The sequence below is a fragment of the Vanellus vanellus genome (genome assembly GCF_965231255.1).
Source record: "Vanellus vanellus genome assembly, chromosome: 2".
In the NCBI taxonomy this organism is placed as follows: Eukaryota; Metazoa; Chordata; class Aves; order Charadriiformes; family Charadriidae; genus Vanellus; species Vanellus vanellus.
In genome coordinates, this window is record NC_138906.1 from 160,413,736 (window position 1) to 160,429,985 (window position 16,250).

Genomic DNA, 16,250 nt, shown 5'->3' on the forward strand with positions numbered 1-16,250 from the left:
AATGTGGGCAGTATTCCATCTTTCCCCATCATTAACTCCCTACACAATTTATGTTCCAAATCCCTCCACTCAGAGGTTTATTCTTGCCCGTTTCTGTAGGTAGCTGGCACAGCGGAGTGGTGGCCTACATCTACTAGGTCTGGACATTTAGAGGTTAACCACAGCTTGCGGAAGAGATGTTGGCACCATTTGTTAAAGTGTAGGAATTTGAATCTCATGGAAATATCACACCAGAAAATAATCACACTTCTTCTAAAAAAAATTAAACCCTTTTTATTTGTATATTTATTTTTATATATAAAAGAAATACAAAAAAAAGAACACAAACAAAATGCTGATTATGGCAATTCAGTTTTGTCAGCTCCCTCTGCCTGGGCTGCTGCCTCGGATCCACCAGGGGTGAGCAAAGTCCTCCGGTTGTAATGTCCTTTTATGATTCCAGAGTTATTGTTCTCATTAAGGATTTGCTTCTGTTTTTGCCTGTTAAGAGACTGTACAAGTCCTAATACAACAGCTGCTAATGAATACTGTCCAGTCAGTTTTCTTGGTTGTAAGATTAAAGGATTTGGTTGAACTCTTCCTAGAAGAAAATATGTTTTGATTTTTCCTTCCTGTTCACTGATACCTTTGACATAAATCTCTCCTCGGTAGTCGAAGGCAAATCCCCGGTCCTTCAGGATCAGATACGTTTCTTCAGGCACTTGTATTCTGTCACTAACACCTGTGCTGTCCATTCGACTTGCTAAATTAACCGTTTTGCCCCAGATATCATATTGGGGTTTCTTAGCACCGATAACTCCCGCTACGACAGAGCCATGGCTAATCCCTATTAAAAAAGAAAATTAAAAAAAAATTGAGAAGAGATAGCCAGTTAGACAAGAATGGCTGAAAACTGTATTTGCACTTAAGAACCAGAAGAAGCCTGGTTCAGATACACTTATCTCTAAGCTTAAGGAAGAGGTGTATATACAAAAAAGGTAAGAAAAAAAAAAGGCCAGAAAAGCTAGAAAACATGAAAAGTGATATCCACAGAGTTATTTTACAGGACACCCGTCACAGTGAAACCACAGTTCTTATGTATCATTTGTATTCTGCGCACTATTGCCAAAGCTCCTGCAAACTGATATATAGTAGGAAAGTTGTCTCTGGAAGGACCTTTCTGAGTTTACACTTGTTGAAGGCAACCTTCTTAGTGCTATACAATCAAGAAATTACATTCTTACTTTCCATGAAGTGAAAATATTAAAGTATTCTATGAAGTTATTGAACGACTGTATCTTATAAGATTTTTGCATAAATTCAAGACAAGCAATAATATAGAAGAGATTATTTTTTTCTATAGCAATAATTTAAGAATACATTTAGTGATAGTGAAAGGCACATCTTTGGGATAAGGCTCTTATTTTATTAGATTTTTTCTAAAGACTCTTTTTTTTTAAATTAGTGGTGGAAATTATTTCCAAACACTGTTGCATTCATGCTCTACGAAATTTTTGTGAGTGATCCACACTTACTAAGAGAGGATCCATGTTCCCTGAGAAATCTTGGGAACTGAGAGTTTTCTGTTCAAAAATGTTAGGAAGTGCAGATCACAGTTAGTGATGCTGTGACCCTCCACGCTGTGACCCTCCATGCTGTGACTGATGAATATAGTTCAGCTTTTTTATGGCAGGGTTGTCTGTAAAGGACATGTTTCTTCCAGGTGGTTTTTGGTTTTGGCCAGTGATACAGTCAACGTGAGAAGCCATCGTATTTACTCCTGCTGCATGCCATACCTTCAGGCCATCTTTTCATGTCCTATCCTACTAGCCATCCAGGATATCCCATCCAGGATAACAGGTTCCCCATCACAGCAATTCAGAGCTGCTGCCACTGGGGCGGGTCAGGTCTGAACTGGAATTTTTGTGCAAAACCAAGGTACTACACACAGGGTTTAGGGTAAGCTACAGTTACCCCTTTACTGAAGAAGAATTTAAGACAGGAAGATTATTTACTGTGCAAGCCAGTATCAAGTTTGGGGTTAGGTCTGGGCTGTCCAGTTCACTTTTTGTGTTATACCTATGCGCTTTTGGCCAGATTGGCTGAAGACAGTAGCTTAATTATGGTACAAATTCACAATTCACTGAGCTTTAGAACACCTGCAGTCCTAAAATCAGGGCCCATATTCTACAAATGGAGAGTTTTTTATTTCTAACTTTGCATGGGTTGAAGTAAATTTGAAAACAGAGGATTGTCCAAGACAAGATACAGTGTTTGCAGTCTCTTAAATTGTGCATGTCCTTGCAGTGTTCCTGGGGTGCACTTACGGGACTGGATCCTTGCAGACAAAATCCCATTTTAATTCTCATGTTTGAACTATGCTTACCAATACGGAGCTCAAAGTTGTTAAATGAATGTTTGTTGATCTCCTGTATGCTTTCATTCAGAGCTATGGAGAAGTCAGCCAGAGCACACAAATGCCCCCATTTGTCTTCACATTGCTGAGGAGTAAATTATAAACCAATATGTTAGAAAAGTTTTGCATTTGCCCAGCTTCCCCCGTCCCTACCAAGTGCCAAGTGCCTGAATTTGGAATTTGTAAGAACAGTCTCCACATACTAGATTCAGAGAGGTAAGGTATTATTGATGGTAATGCTTTCCATTTATATTACAACACTTGTATACCTGGATACAGAGAAATTTAGTGTGAAGTACCAAAGAAAGTAATGGCCTGTCAAAAATCTGAGAAACAATCATGGGAATTAATAAGGCATGTGAATTTTTTCTAAGGCTAAGAAAGAAACTATAAAGAGGACTGAGATAGCTCAGGTGCAAGGGACAAAAACTAGTGAGAACCAGGGATGACCCACATAGGCAAGAAGTAGAGCAAAAGAAGTGAAAGATGTAATTCTCCTTTGCTGAAACTGTCACCCAGGAAAAGCACCAATTCCAGTGCTCTCGGGGATGGAATAGTGACAGGAACAAAAGGGCAAGCTAGGCAACCTGGGACCAGTTAAGTGGGAGAGAAAAAGCTATCCTGTAGCTCATTAATCGCCTCTCCTTAAAGCAGTCAAGTCAATCCCTGCTCCTTCCCCTCCATTTCTGTTCCTACAGGGCAGTCGATATGCAGATGGGGACCAGGAGTGGGTTTTAGTCTTCCCAGAACACAAACAGAGCAGATCATAGGACAGGGACTCTCAGAGGAGGACAGGGAACTCCTTAATTGTTTCTCTGAGTAGACAGTGGAGTGGTTTTGTCCCAATAGTTGTATGATGTCATCTCATCTATACTGAAGCCAGGTAATTCTTTCATCAAATTTTCAGCCCATAGGAATGAAGCATTCATTGCAAACCCCACCCTGGGCCAAACAGTCTAGACATTTGCAACTTTCATCATCCTCAATGTTTAATACTGAACATAAGCACCTCCCTGGCATCGCCCTGTTCTGTTCACACCATGCTCAGTTCTTGTCCTCAGCCTCATTCAGTTCACAGCATGCCAATCTCTGTCAGCAGCCCTCACCTCCTAGATGCTGACAAGGTGATAGACAGACATGTAGGTATGAATATAAATATACTTAAAACATACATAAGAATTCCATTAGGCTATTGTAGTTCTAGAAAAAAGATGAGCTAAAACCAGCTACTTCCCTGATGTTCAGCCCTCCTTTGCTCATCTCTGCACAGAAGCATTTTGAGTTGGAACAAAAAAAAACAACTCATGCATATCTAGTTTTGTGGATTTCTAGCTGTCAGCATCACTTGTTACTCTGTAGGTGGGAGATGATCAGCTAGTTACACTCCACATGTTTTATAATGTATTCTAAACAAACAATGGGAATTTTCTAGTTTATAAAGCTTACGCTAATCCGGCTTCTGTTTTTCTGGCAGTTGGAATCAATATGGGCAGATCTGATTCCCACTCTGTGGTTGATCTGGGGCAGCACACTCTTTTTTATGGTGCTCTTCCCTGGGGAGAGGCACAAGTTGCCAAGCAAGACAGATTTCAGCAACAACCAACTTCTCGCTGGATGGTATTTTAGAGCCTCATTTTATTCCTTTGGAGACCCTGTTTCCAGGCATATTCTTGGGTGTAATTACGAATGGATTTCTCTCATCTGACTTATCTGAGGTTTATGGCTGTGAATGTGCCAGTGTCCTCTGTGGCTGATTTTTCCCGCAGCTTGGTTTGCATTCTGCAAGTGACGGCAACATGCAGACTTCTGGCTTTGTCATGTTCTTCAGAGGGGCATCAGCAAAACTACTCCCTGTTTAGGAGTCTGGTTGACAGAGTCCCTTGGGAGGCAGTCCTGAAGGGCAAAGGAGTCCAGGAAGGCTGGACATTCTTTAAGAATGAAATCTGAAAGGCACCATCCCTATGTGCTGAAAGATGAGCTGGCGGGGAAGAAGACCAGCCTGGCTGAACAGAGAGCTTTGGCTGGAACTCAGGGGGGAAAAAAGATTTTATGACCTTTGGAAGAAGGGGCAGGCAACTCAGGAGGACTACAAGGACGTCGTGAGGTTATGCAGGGAGAAAATTAGAAGGGCCAAAGCCTAACTAGAACTTAATCTGGCTACTGCTGTAAAAGACAGTAAAAAAAACGTTTCTATAAATACATTAGCAACAAAAGGAGAGCTCCCATCCTCTATTGGATGCGAGGGGAAATATAGTGGCCAAGTATGAGGAAAAGGCTCAGGTACTTAATGCCTTCTTTGCCCTGGTCTTTAAGAGTAAGACCAGTTGTTCTCTGGGTACCCAGCCCCCTGAGCTGGAGGACAGGGGCGGGGAACAGAATGAAGCCCCCATAATCCAAGGGGAAATGGTGTGTGACCTGCGACACTACTTAGACATATACAAGTCTATGTGGCCAGATGGGATCCACCTGAGGGTATTGTGGGAGCTGGCAGAAGTGCTCACCGAGACGCTTTCCATCATTTATCAGCAGTCCTGGATAACTGGAGAGGTCCCAGCTGACTGGAGGTGAGCAAATGTGATGCCCATCTATATGTTCTGCAAGAAGGATCTGGGGAACTACAGGCCTATCAGTGTGACCTTGGTGCTGGGAAAGGTTATGGAGCAGATCGTCTTCAGTGCCATCACATGGAACATACAGGACAAACCAGGTGATCAGGCCCAGTCAGCATGGGTTCATGAAAGGCAGGTCCTGCTTGACTAACCTGATCTCCTGCTATGGTAAGGTGACCCACTTTGTCAATAAGGGAAAGGCTGTGGGTGTTGTCTGCCTAGACTTTAGTAGTTTTGATACCATTTCCCACAGCATTCTCCTGGAGAAACTGCCTGCTTATGGCTTGGATGGATGTATTCTTTGCTGGGTAAAAAACTGGCTGGAGGGCTGGGCCTGAAGAGTGCTTGTGAATGGAACTATATCCAACTGGCAGCCGGTCACAAGTGGTGTTCCTCAGGGCTCAGTATTCGCACTGATTCTCTTTAATATCTTTATCAACAATCTAGATGAGGGGATCGAGTGCACCCTCAGTAAGTTTGCAGATGACACTAAGCTAGGCGGGCGTGTTGATCTGCTTGAGGGTAGGATGGCTCTGCAGAGGGATCTGGACAGACTGGACCGATGGGCCGAGGCCAATGGTAGGAGGTTCAACAAGGCCAAGTGCCGGGTCCTGCACTTGGGTCACAACAACCCCATGCAGTGCTACAGGCTTGGGGCGGAGTGGTTCGAAAGCTGCCCAGCAGAAAAGGACCTGGGTGTGTTGGTTGACAGCCAGCTGAATATGAGCCAGGAGTGTGCCCAGGTGGCCAAGAAGGCCAACAGCATCCTAGCCTGTATCAGGAATAGTGTGGCCAGCAGAACTAGGGAAGTGATTGTCCCCCTGTACTCAGCACCCAACTCAAGTACTGTGTTCAGTTTTGGGCCCCTCCCTACAAGAAAGACATTGAGGTTCTGGAGTGTGTCCAGAGAAGGAAAACAAAGCTGGTGAGGGTTCTAGAGCACGTCTTATGAGGAGCAGCTGAGGGACCTGGGGTTGTTTAGCCTGGAGAAAAAGAGGCTGAGGGGAGACTTTATCACTCTCTACAACTCCCTGAAACGAGGTTGTAGTGAGGTGGGGGTCAGTCTCTTCTCTCAAGTACCAAGTGATAGGACAAGAGGAATGGCCTCAGGTTTCTCCAGGGGAGGTTTAGTTTAACTATTAGGAAAAATTTCTTCACCGAAATGGATGTCAAGCTACAGCTACATCATCACAAAAATGTATAAATGCAGCCTTACACATGCATAAGTATGCTGTCAATTAATAGATCCTCTCCATAGATTATTGGAGGCTGTCAGCCAGATTCCAGTCTGAGTTACAGTGGTAACTTTACAGTATGTCCGAAGATATAGATAGACCTGCTCTAGATTCACATCGGTGAGATTGAAAGGAGATTTTTTTTCTCTCCTATAAACCTAAGTTTGAGGAAAGAATCCATATGGTTCTTGTACTGAGCACAAGATGGCATTTCAATTCGTCAAGAAGTGCAACTGTTCTCTGCCAGAAGCCCCAAATGTCTATTTTCTTTTTAGCAAACACAACTCTATGAACATCACAAAGATAACACTAATATTCTCTAATATGACTGGTTGGACACACCAAAAACTTTGCTTCTTAAAGAAAACTGTTCTCTTACCTGTTTTTCAGGTGATAATCCTGATACGGCCATGTATGTGCTGCCAATCGTTTTAATTTTTTCAATATCTTGAAATCTCTCTTCACCTAGTAACTAATACATATGTAAAAACCCACACTGTTATTTCTGTAATTCTTAATGCAAAATGCTTCTACAGATATTGAAATGAAACATTACACTTATGGTATCTTCCAGTTGGTCACAGCGCACTGTTCATCCTGGGTTCTGGGGCACACTGAGCTCGGACTTTTGCAACATCATCCACTCACAGAGTGCATTCAAGCTAAATTCTGCTCTGCTCTGTAGAGCTGTTCGGTAAATCACATAATGGATAATATAAGACATGCATATTCCAGCCAAACTTAAATGCAGATGAGTCCTCCGCTTCCTGAGGTATAATCACTGAAAACTAGTGAAGGCAAACTCTCCGTGTATGTATGTGTGAATATAAGAAGACTTAATCGCTTTTAAGAGTTCTTAAATCTCTTTTGGAGGAACTCAGTTTGCAAATTAAGTGCTGCTACAGTAACAATTCAGGTGATGAGATCGGTGTTAAAGGGAACTCAGTCCACATAACATAACTATTTTAATCATCTTGCATCGTCAACAGATGGAGGTCGATGCCTCCAAAGAACTTCTATGAGAAGTCAAGTCCTCCTGTATCCCATGCTTCCCTCTACTTATTGTCAGACCTAACACTGGTGTTTCCATCGGGTCATTCAGTCTACACTTTTGTTATATATTTTCCCCTTCTACAAAAAATACAGGGAACCAATGGGAAGTGATAAACACCAGTATCTATTTGGGGTAGCTATAGGTGCTAAGTAGCTATAAAGAACTTGTCAGATTAAGAATCTGTGAGATGAAGAATAAATCTAGTCTAGTGACTAAAGCACTGAGTGAAACGGGAGTGACAATTTGGTCCCTATTCCAAGTTCATATTCACAGTTTAACTTTGGACTTCCCATGAAATAGAAGCCAGAGCCTTACAATCCTTGAGAGATCTAAGCGGAGTTCAGGTTGTGAACTCTGTCAATGACAATAGAGCTTTATGTGGGATATGGGCGTGTATCACCTCATCACAGGCTTTGTAAATGTGTATTGCTGATGTTGATATCAAAATACCCTGGGGAACTTCATGATAAGCAGTATGGTATCTAATAAATTTAGGTATCAGTATGTTTAGGCAGTCCTGGAAGAAAAAAAAGAACAGTTCACAGAGAAAAGGAATTTCAAACTTTCATCTCTAAAGGCTCAACTTAGTTGGGATTTCAACACAAAAAATTCTCGCTGTGGTCAGGCAAAAATTTAATGAAACATTTCCCGCTTTTTTTATGCACTGTTGTGCATTCTTTTTCCATCTTGTGGGTTTGAGCTTCCTGTCAATTAAAAGCTGAAGGGTTTATTTCATTCAAAGGGAGAAACATTCCAAAGGCATAACATGAAATATCCCCTGCCATTGAAGTAACCACAGAGTACGTCAGTCGGCGCGCCGGGCTCTTGGAAGCTTTGCTGTTCGCGTACAGATATCGCACCATCTGTCTCTAATGGGAGGCTGCACAGCACTGCGCGCAGGGAATACAAAGCCATATGGTTAATGGCTCCCTTCCAAGTCAGGAAAGTCCAAAAACTTGACCTGTTTCTCATTTTATTTCAAACTACCAGAGAAGCCCATTATCTATGTTTCCCTCCTACAAGGGCAGCTCTTCCAACTGCTCTCTTAAAGAAAAAGATGATCTCTTGTAGCTCTGCTTTTGTGAGCAGTCTGAGAGCACCAGGTGTGTGGGCAAGAGGAGAACATGGTCTTGGTTAAAAACAGCCTATATTTTCATTTCCAGATGGTTGCTGTAAGCAACAGCAAACAGCACAGTAATTTTAAATGTATGATAAATATCCAAAATGACTCTTTTTAAGAACGAAAGAACCTATTGGCCGTGCGACAATTTAGAAGACTTAATCTCCAGTTATCTTTTTTCGTCTTAATCATTATTGTGTCCAAATCTCTCTTTTTTTTTTTCCTGCTTTATCCTGTTGGTTAGATAGCTTCTTTCCTTTTTCAAATAATGGTTTATTTACCAATTAATTCTTCACAGTATGACAGGATGATAGATCTTGATATTGGGGAAAGACATTCCAACTCAGTCCAAAATCAGCTGCTATTTGTTACGACATTTTAAATAGGCTTGCTAATTTGCCAAGGTAGTCCAGGGAACATTTTCAAACACTAGAATGTGGTTGGTATCTGAAAAACAACTAATGGCTTGATGCCGCAATTCATGTACGGCCAAGGTTATATGGAAGTCAGACCTGGGATATACACATGCAATGAAACGTATACAAAGTAGTACAAAAGAGAATGTTCCAGGACATGGCACACAATTCCAAAGTAATCAGCAAAGCCTGAAAGCAGGATTCTGTGTTCTGTCAAAACCTCTATTTGTGGCACCACAGTATATTAAAATCTGTTGTCATAAACACAATGTAAATCGCTGCTGGATAAAGAAAATGGGGGGAAATAAGAGCCCAAGAACTAGAAAGCTCTTAGTAAAGCACAAATCCCAACTGTAGCATCACTAAGATACATAAACGATAGATTTTAAAGGCTAGAAAGAATATTACATTAAAAAAAAAAATTCTTCAAGCCTCATAATCTTCAGGAGAAATGTTTTTTTTGTGCACCATCTCTAAGAAGGGGACTTTAGCCCTGTATCTGTCTTAAGACTACAGTCATAAGACAAATGGGTAATTATAAAAATAGATTTGTTTGTTTGTTGATGTACGTACTGTAACTGGTGTGCTTGGGTACAAAATAGAAAATGATATAGAACTGTAGTCTATAATGATGCTATATGTCACATTAAAAAAAGATAAATCTCCTTTTGTCAGTCCAGAAACCTCCCATTCTGTCTCAGTCGACAGGAAGCCAGGATAATTTGGAAATGAACAGATTTGTGAACCATCAGGGAAAAAAAAACTTGAGTAAAGGCTGTGCTTTGAGAAGACTCAATCACATACTCCCCAAGATCGACTTTTGGTCCAGCGTCCCTAAGAAAGACCCAGTCACAACCTGACTTCCCTGTGGGCTCCTACCACATGCAGTTGTTGGTGGCAGGTTCTGTTCCACCATTCATCTTTTTTTTTAACTGCCTTTGATTCTCTAACACAGATCCATTACCTGGAAAACAAAATAAAAGATCTGGATTGTAATATTTCTGTTTTGCAGTAACAAGGAAACTCCTCTAAAAAGAAAAAAGAAAGAACCCAGATCTCCATGTGCACCTATCGCACTTTTCAGACTGGGTAAATTTGTATTTTTACCTCTGCTTTCATTAAGAAACATCTTCCTGACCCTATGGACACAGCATCCCCACTACGTAAGGACAGGAGGGAATTCACAGTGTAGAATCTGATTTGGGATTAGGAACTCAATTCGGTTGTCTAAACATAGATGCCTAGTATCATCTAGCACATGCTTCCCTGAAAAACCTCCAATGACTTGCTCCAGAACAGCATGAGTTTTCTGACAGTGCAGTATGGGACCTGACGATCCCATGTGGGTGTCCAAATCGCCTGGGATATCTCACATAGCACCAGGTACCGATGTCTTACGCTCCTGTGCTAAGAATTCTACATTTGGGTATCTCTATGGAGTTGTTCACGTGATACTGAGGAACAAAGTTTTCCCATGGCTAACAGGTCTGCTCTGCTTATAAGCTGCACATCTACGTTTTGCTTCCAGGGCTGTATTGAGACGGCGGGCCATCTTGGCCAGAAACATCATGAAAAAAGAGGAAAAGTGACATCATGTAGTGCCAGTCAATAATTACATGGAAACATTACTGGCCCTGAGACATCATACCTGAAATGACTTCTGGTTCCTTTTCCGTGGGTAGGATTACTCACTTCAGTTGTTCTGTCTGGCGTATCACCTTTCAGATTGCTTAGACAGAATAAACTAATGGCATGGCCATGATGGGAGTAGGTTAGCAGTCAGCAGGGGATCACATAATTTCATTTACTACCCGTACCAAGAACACATCTATTATTCAACTAAACATGTCTGGGACATAATACAGTCCCTAATTAGGTCCTTTATTAATTACAGAGCAGGTGTTAGGGGCCTGAATGTAATACTGTGTTAGGGCTTTTGATGAAAACCTTGTCTTTGGTAATCGCCACAGCAGCAATGGAATTTTGTTATGAAGATTATATGAGCGTGCATGACAAAATATCTTAAATTAATTCATAGCAATAGGCTTTGCATTAAGTTTGAGCCATAATAATTTTAATCAGATCTGGAAAGAAAAACAAAACTATTAATCAAGAAGCATGCTGACAGCTGTGCAAGGTCTCAGAGATAAGAAGCATGTATTTATACCTATAGGGAAATCAGTGCAGGAGCTTAATATGTTACAGAGTTCTTCTCATAGGACAGTATTTCCCACTAGTAATTTTAGTATCTGACCGATTATATGGATAAACTCTCATTTTCATTGTCTTTCAGAGTTTGGTAATCTTACTCTTGATCCAGTTTTTATGAGCTACCGCTCTATGAACATTCCCCATGCAGATGCCCAGGATGAGGAAGGATGAAGGTGCAGTTAATACCCTGATCTGGGTTCATATTTAGGTTCTAGTTTCTGGCATGGGAACAGGTATCTTTGTTTTGAAAAGAGTGTAGGAAAGTCAGTTATCCTTTTGTGCCTTTACTTTCCACTTAAGAAATGAACATAGCTACCACCAGAGGAGAAAATTGAAAACGAATTCTTCAAAACTTTTGAGAGGCCTTAGGTACTTGCTGCTCAGGACAGAATAAAGAAAAAAAAAGAATATTTTTTTTCCTGATCCTTTTTTCTCAGTTGTATGCCTTCCACTTTCATCTTTTCCTCCAGTACCGTCCTTTAAAACCCTTGGAGATACTTGCTCCTTAAAGCAAAACAACCAAACCAAAACAAAAACTCTAGGCTAGATCCTCAAAGAGGGATAGATGTTTAAAGTAGGACTGAGGTAGAACTAAACAAATTCAAAAAAATCAGAGACACTAATTCTCAAATCTTCATTCACCTGTATTCTAAACCCTGGAGAGGTCTGAATTCTGCCAATGCTTTAGGTTTCTGGAAAAAAAGTTTTTCTGCATGCTTAATCTAAGGGAAGATTCCTGGTCCAGATGCGAAGACCAAGTACGCCTTCTTGTCTTGTCTAAAAAACTCAATCTTTTGCACTCTGATAACACTTTTGAGTTTACAGCCAAAGTAGTAAAAGATGTTATCTTTTTTTCAAACCACAACCTAAGTGGAGTTTTTTCCTTCTCTGTTTTAGACAATTGCTCCATGGTTACATAGCTCATGTGGGACGCAAGATCCAGATCCAGCTCCTTTTGAGGGAAAAAATTCTGTTTTCTTGAACTGTGTCTTAATTTTAATACGACAAGACACTTATTGTTTCTCCAGTTGATAATCTACCACAATAGAGAAATGAATTAATAAAATCATTGGGACAAACAGAGATTAAGAGAATATGAGTTTCTTGGGTAGGATTTTTTACTGTTTCTCAACAATTTCTTGCTATCCATGTGCCCTCTCCCCTGCTGTCCAGTTTAATGCTAATTTTGTCTTGCTCAGCAGAATTCTGAAAAGGAGGTCTTTTTTCCACTGTCTCTTTAAATAAATTCTCAAAAAACAGAGTCACAGGCCTATAATATCACCCCCACTTCCCCCTTTCCCCTCCCCTTTTCCATCCGCACCATTCCAGCCTGGCACACAGATTCAATCTCCCTGCTAAGTATAGGGATGGGCCAGATTTTGCTTCTACCACTTGGGGAGCTCAGGAAGGTTACATGCTCCTCAAAACTGCCTGCAGTGTAGAGGTTAGAATTCCCCACGATAGGTCATTTTGGCCTTACTTTTGCACCCTTCCTAGTTTGAAAGGTTTTTCAAAGCTCTTTGTTGGTCTATCCTTTGTCCCCTTTCTTAATTCCTCTTGGGGTCATTGCAGGACGTGATACCACCTGTCTAATCATCTTTACTGACTCCTTGGCAGAGTATGCAATACCAGGTATGCAACTTGCTCCCGATTTCCTCATCACTTACTAATTTTTTCTTGCTTCGACCTCGCAATAGCTACATTGGGGATCCGACTTTTCTTCTCCTGTTTATCTTATCACTTCCTCATCTCCATTTCTGAAATGAACTGCACAGGATACCTAAATACATTCTTTTTCCTTTCTATGTCCTTTCCATTTTATTTTTTTTAAATTTCCCTTCACCTCTGAATTCCTCAGTAAAACAAGCAGCTTTACTTCATTTACCTCTATATACCATACCTGACCAGACAAGTCTCCTCAGTTAACAAGTCACCACCTTTCATTCTCTACCCAACATTTGCTTCTGAGCTGTGTGCTTCACATTTAACTTGACACTGTTTTACCTTAAACATTCATTGAGTCCATTCAACCAATGAATTTAAAACAATACCTTCATCTGTTTGCATTTAGACCACTACTTTCCAGCAGTGTTGCAAATACCTTCATCTTTCTTTTTTTTTCTACGGAATTAAGGCATATTCTACTTCTATATACGCTGGAGCATATTCTGCTTTTATTTATATGTGTTTATACTCAAGTAACTATTAATTTCAGTCTCTATCTCACCAGGTCATTCAGACCAAAGTTTGGCAAGACTAAGTGCAAAAATATAAAATAGATAATTGTAATTGGAATAAATAAATCACACAATTATCAGAAGCAGAATAGTTACTAAATTTCATAATTTAAGATGATACATTTGGTATTTGGGAACTCATCATTTAAAGCACTGTTGGATTTTCTCTAGTAGCTGGTATTACCTCATCAAAGTCCGCAATGATTTCATTCAACAAGCGCAGACATTCTACTCCTTGGTTATTCATCTCAGTCTGGGAATAGAAGTCAGCAAACCCAGGAATAGAAGCAAACATCACACCAACAGCATCATAGGACTGAGAGTATAATTCCTAAAAGAACAATGAAGAAAAATAAGTTGAAGTGGTAGTTCAACAGGAGGGGGCTGAGAGCTCTCACATTTTTATCACGGATTATGTGCAGGGTTCGCCTTTTCTTTGAAAACCTGTTCTTTCTGCTTCTGAGGTAAGGGGGCTACACTGGCAAAAATGAAATAGAATTTTTCATTTTGATTTATATGGGGAACCACTTGAAGAAATGAAGGATTCATTTGCAGGTATGAATACCAGCGAATCAAGCACTGTTAGGCAAGTAAAAGGAACTTAATGTTTATTATTTATTATTGTTTAAGTCTCTCTCATAAATGTTTGCAGTTGACAATATATTTCTAAATTTGTTGCTTAACAAGGATCAGATGGGACCATTTAAAATGTCTAATATGACCTCTTGTAAAGAGTCCTCTCTGTCACCACATTTGCTGGTGGATAATTTATACTTTGCACTACTGCAGCTCTTTACAAATTTGTTTATTAACAGGTTTTCAGAGAGACTTTACCCTGTGGTAAACTGTTGTTCTCCTAGGGTGACTACAGAGCCATTTGGTTGCCTGGGTCTGGGAGGTGTTCCTACTATTAGGGTTTGAAAGGAAAGACAAGCAGAAGTGAGGGTGGTGATGGAGTTACTGGGGACAGAAAGCAGCTTATAAGGGATCGGACACAGGAGGCTCTTAGGATAAAGTGTGCCCTGGGATAAGCTTCCACTTATGTTATCCATATAATTCACTCTGGTACTGAATGACAGATTTATTTATGGATGGGTTCTGGTCATAATACATATGTGAAAATGTGGTCAGTTCTCTGACCACAAACAAAATTTTTGGAACAAAACTAATTTCAAGATTAAAAATGCCGAGGACAGAGCCCAACTCCTGATATGCTTTTCTAGTGGCTAATATACCACAACCATATGTATTCTTTTTTGTTTCATTTTTCTTTCTACTTTAATTTCTGTTCTAGGACTTCTCTTATGACATTCTGACCTGGAGTAGTTGCTTCTCAATGTTCTTGTTAATGTATGTTAGGAAATTTCAGTGCTTTGGTCTCCTGATAAAAGGACTTACTGCTGGATGTTGTACACCTGATGTGAACACCTCAGGGTCCTCTTCTTCCTTCATCCTGCTTCTCCCTTCTCCCATCCAGGACCCCTGCCCTGCACTTTGCTGTGCTGCTAATGCTGCTACTTATCTAGACCCTTTACCAACGTGTCCTACAGTAAAAGTAGGAAATTTTTGCTAGTTACCAAGGATACTGCAAAGCTTTGATTGAGAAAAAACATGACCTATTTCCTTCCTGCTCTTACACTTTCTTTCACTGAGGAACATCTGCAGGATCTTGGAAGCCATACTCTAAGGACACTCTTATTCCGTTTCATAGATATAGAAAAAAGTAATACACACGTTAGTTCGTGGATGCTTATGGAGGGCTAGACAATATGTGCTAGGAGAAGCATATATACACTCAGACATACTCTTTCCTTAGATCATGAAGACAGAAAACAACTGTCTGAGCCTTCAGCTACTCAGTTTTTCTATTTTTGGTAAGAAGCATCAAGACAGAAATAACACATCCACGAGAAAACGCTTACAGTACACATTTGGGAATTCATTTTTTGAGAAATTAACTTAATGGTCAGACATGAACTGCAGGACTGATTGTACTGAAATCTGGTAGATGTTACAGCCAGCCGGCTCATGCATAAATCATCCCCAAGTATAGTCACTCTGGAAATTGCCTTACGAAAAGCAGGGGTGGTGGAATTGAATTCAGTGGCAAATTATTGAAGCATCAGCAGTGATCCACGGGGCATCTGTTTGCTTTTGAAGATTATTATGCATGTAAGCTTATGTGAATGAATGTGTAAGAGAGGATACGTATTCCCCGAAAATCCATAATGCAGATATGCCAGAACACACTCATGGGTGGTATCGGGGTCTGCTCCATTTGCAATGAAGTGTTTTAACCTGGTTGCTTTCACATGCACATTTCTCATGTGCAGATCAGTGTTTTTATGGGAGTTTAATACTCACTGAGTGTAAAATTCCTCAAGAGAGTTATTTCTAAAGTGCCTTTCCTTGTAGTTTCTTACTATGTTGTCCTTCCCTAGGTGATATTTGAAATCACATCTTCAGAACACAATGATTCCTCTTTGTGCAGTCTTATTCATCTGGCTACATCTATTTCCAAAATGTGCAATCAGAAAAGGGTAGTCTTGATTCCTTCTTGTTGCACAATGAATAGATCTGTCAGTCCTGCCAAGACCTGAATCTTGCAACACTTGTAAACTCTTCATTATTAATGATAATTCCAATATTATATGAGAAAATTCCAGTTTCATCATACAATAGCCTTTATTCACAGATAGTATTATAATACACATTTGCCTTATTTCAGATAAAGAGTAATCAACTTGCTGCTGTTTTCGGAAACAAATTCTGGCATTTACTTTATCCCTTCAGCAATCTCTCTTCAAACTCTCTCTTAGGAACGTCCAGAGACTCCATTATCAAGCTTTTCTTTGTGTACTACAAACACTCTTTAGGAACATAGCCACCAGCTATGTTTCTGAAATGGGTGTTCCATTAACTGCCCCAAAAAGGCAACTCAGGGGCAATATAAAAAGGCAAAAATGTTCTCTT

At 40.4% G+C, this 16,250-nt stretch overlaps 1 protein-coding gene across 1 annotated transcript in view; it reads right to left on the bottom strand.

The window, feature by feature from the left end:
* Nucleotides 1-338: 338 nt before the first annotated feature.
* The window catches only part of ADCY8 (adenylate cyclase 8), a gene marked incomplete at its 3' end in the record, with an annotated part of 134,064 nt that continues 118,152 nt past the window's right edge, over nt 339-16,250 (bottom strand). Inside the window, exons 15-18 of the mRNA XM_082479842.1 lie at nt 13,462-13,608; nt 6,619-6,711; nt 2,366-2,480; nt 339-826 (exon numbers count right to left, since the gene is read on the bottom strand). Of these exons, the coding sequence (XP_082335968.1) occupies nt 339-826; nt 2,366-2,480; nt 6,619-6,711; nt 13,462-13,608 (843 nt within the window). The remainder of the gene's footprint in view (nt 827-2,365; nt 2,481-6,618; nt 6,712-13,461; nt 13,609-16,250) is intronic.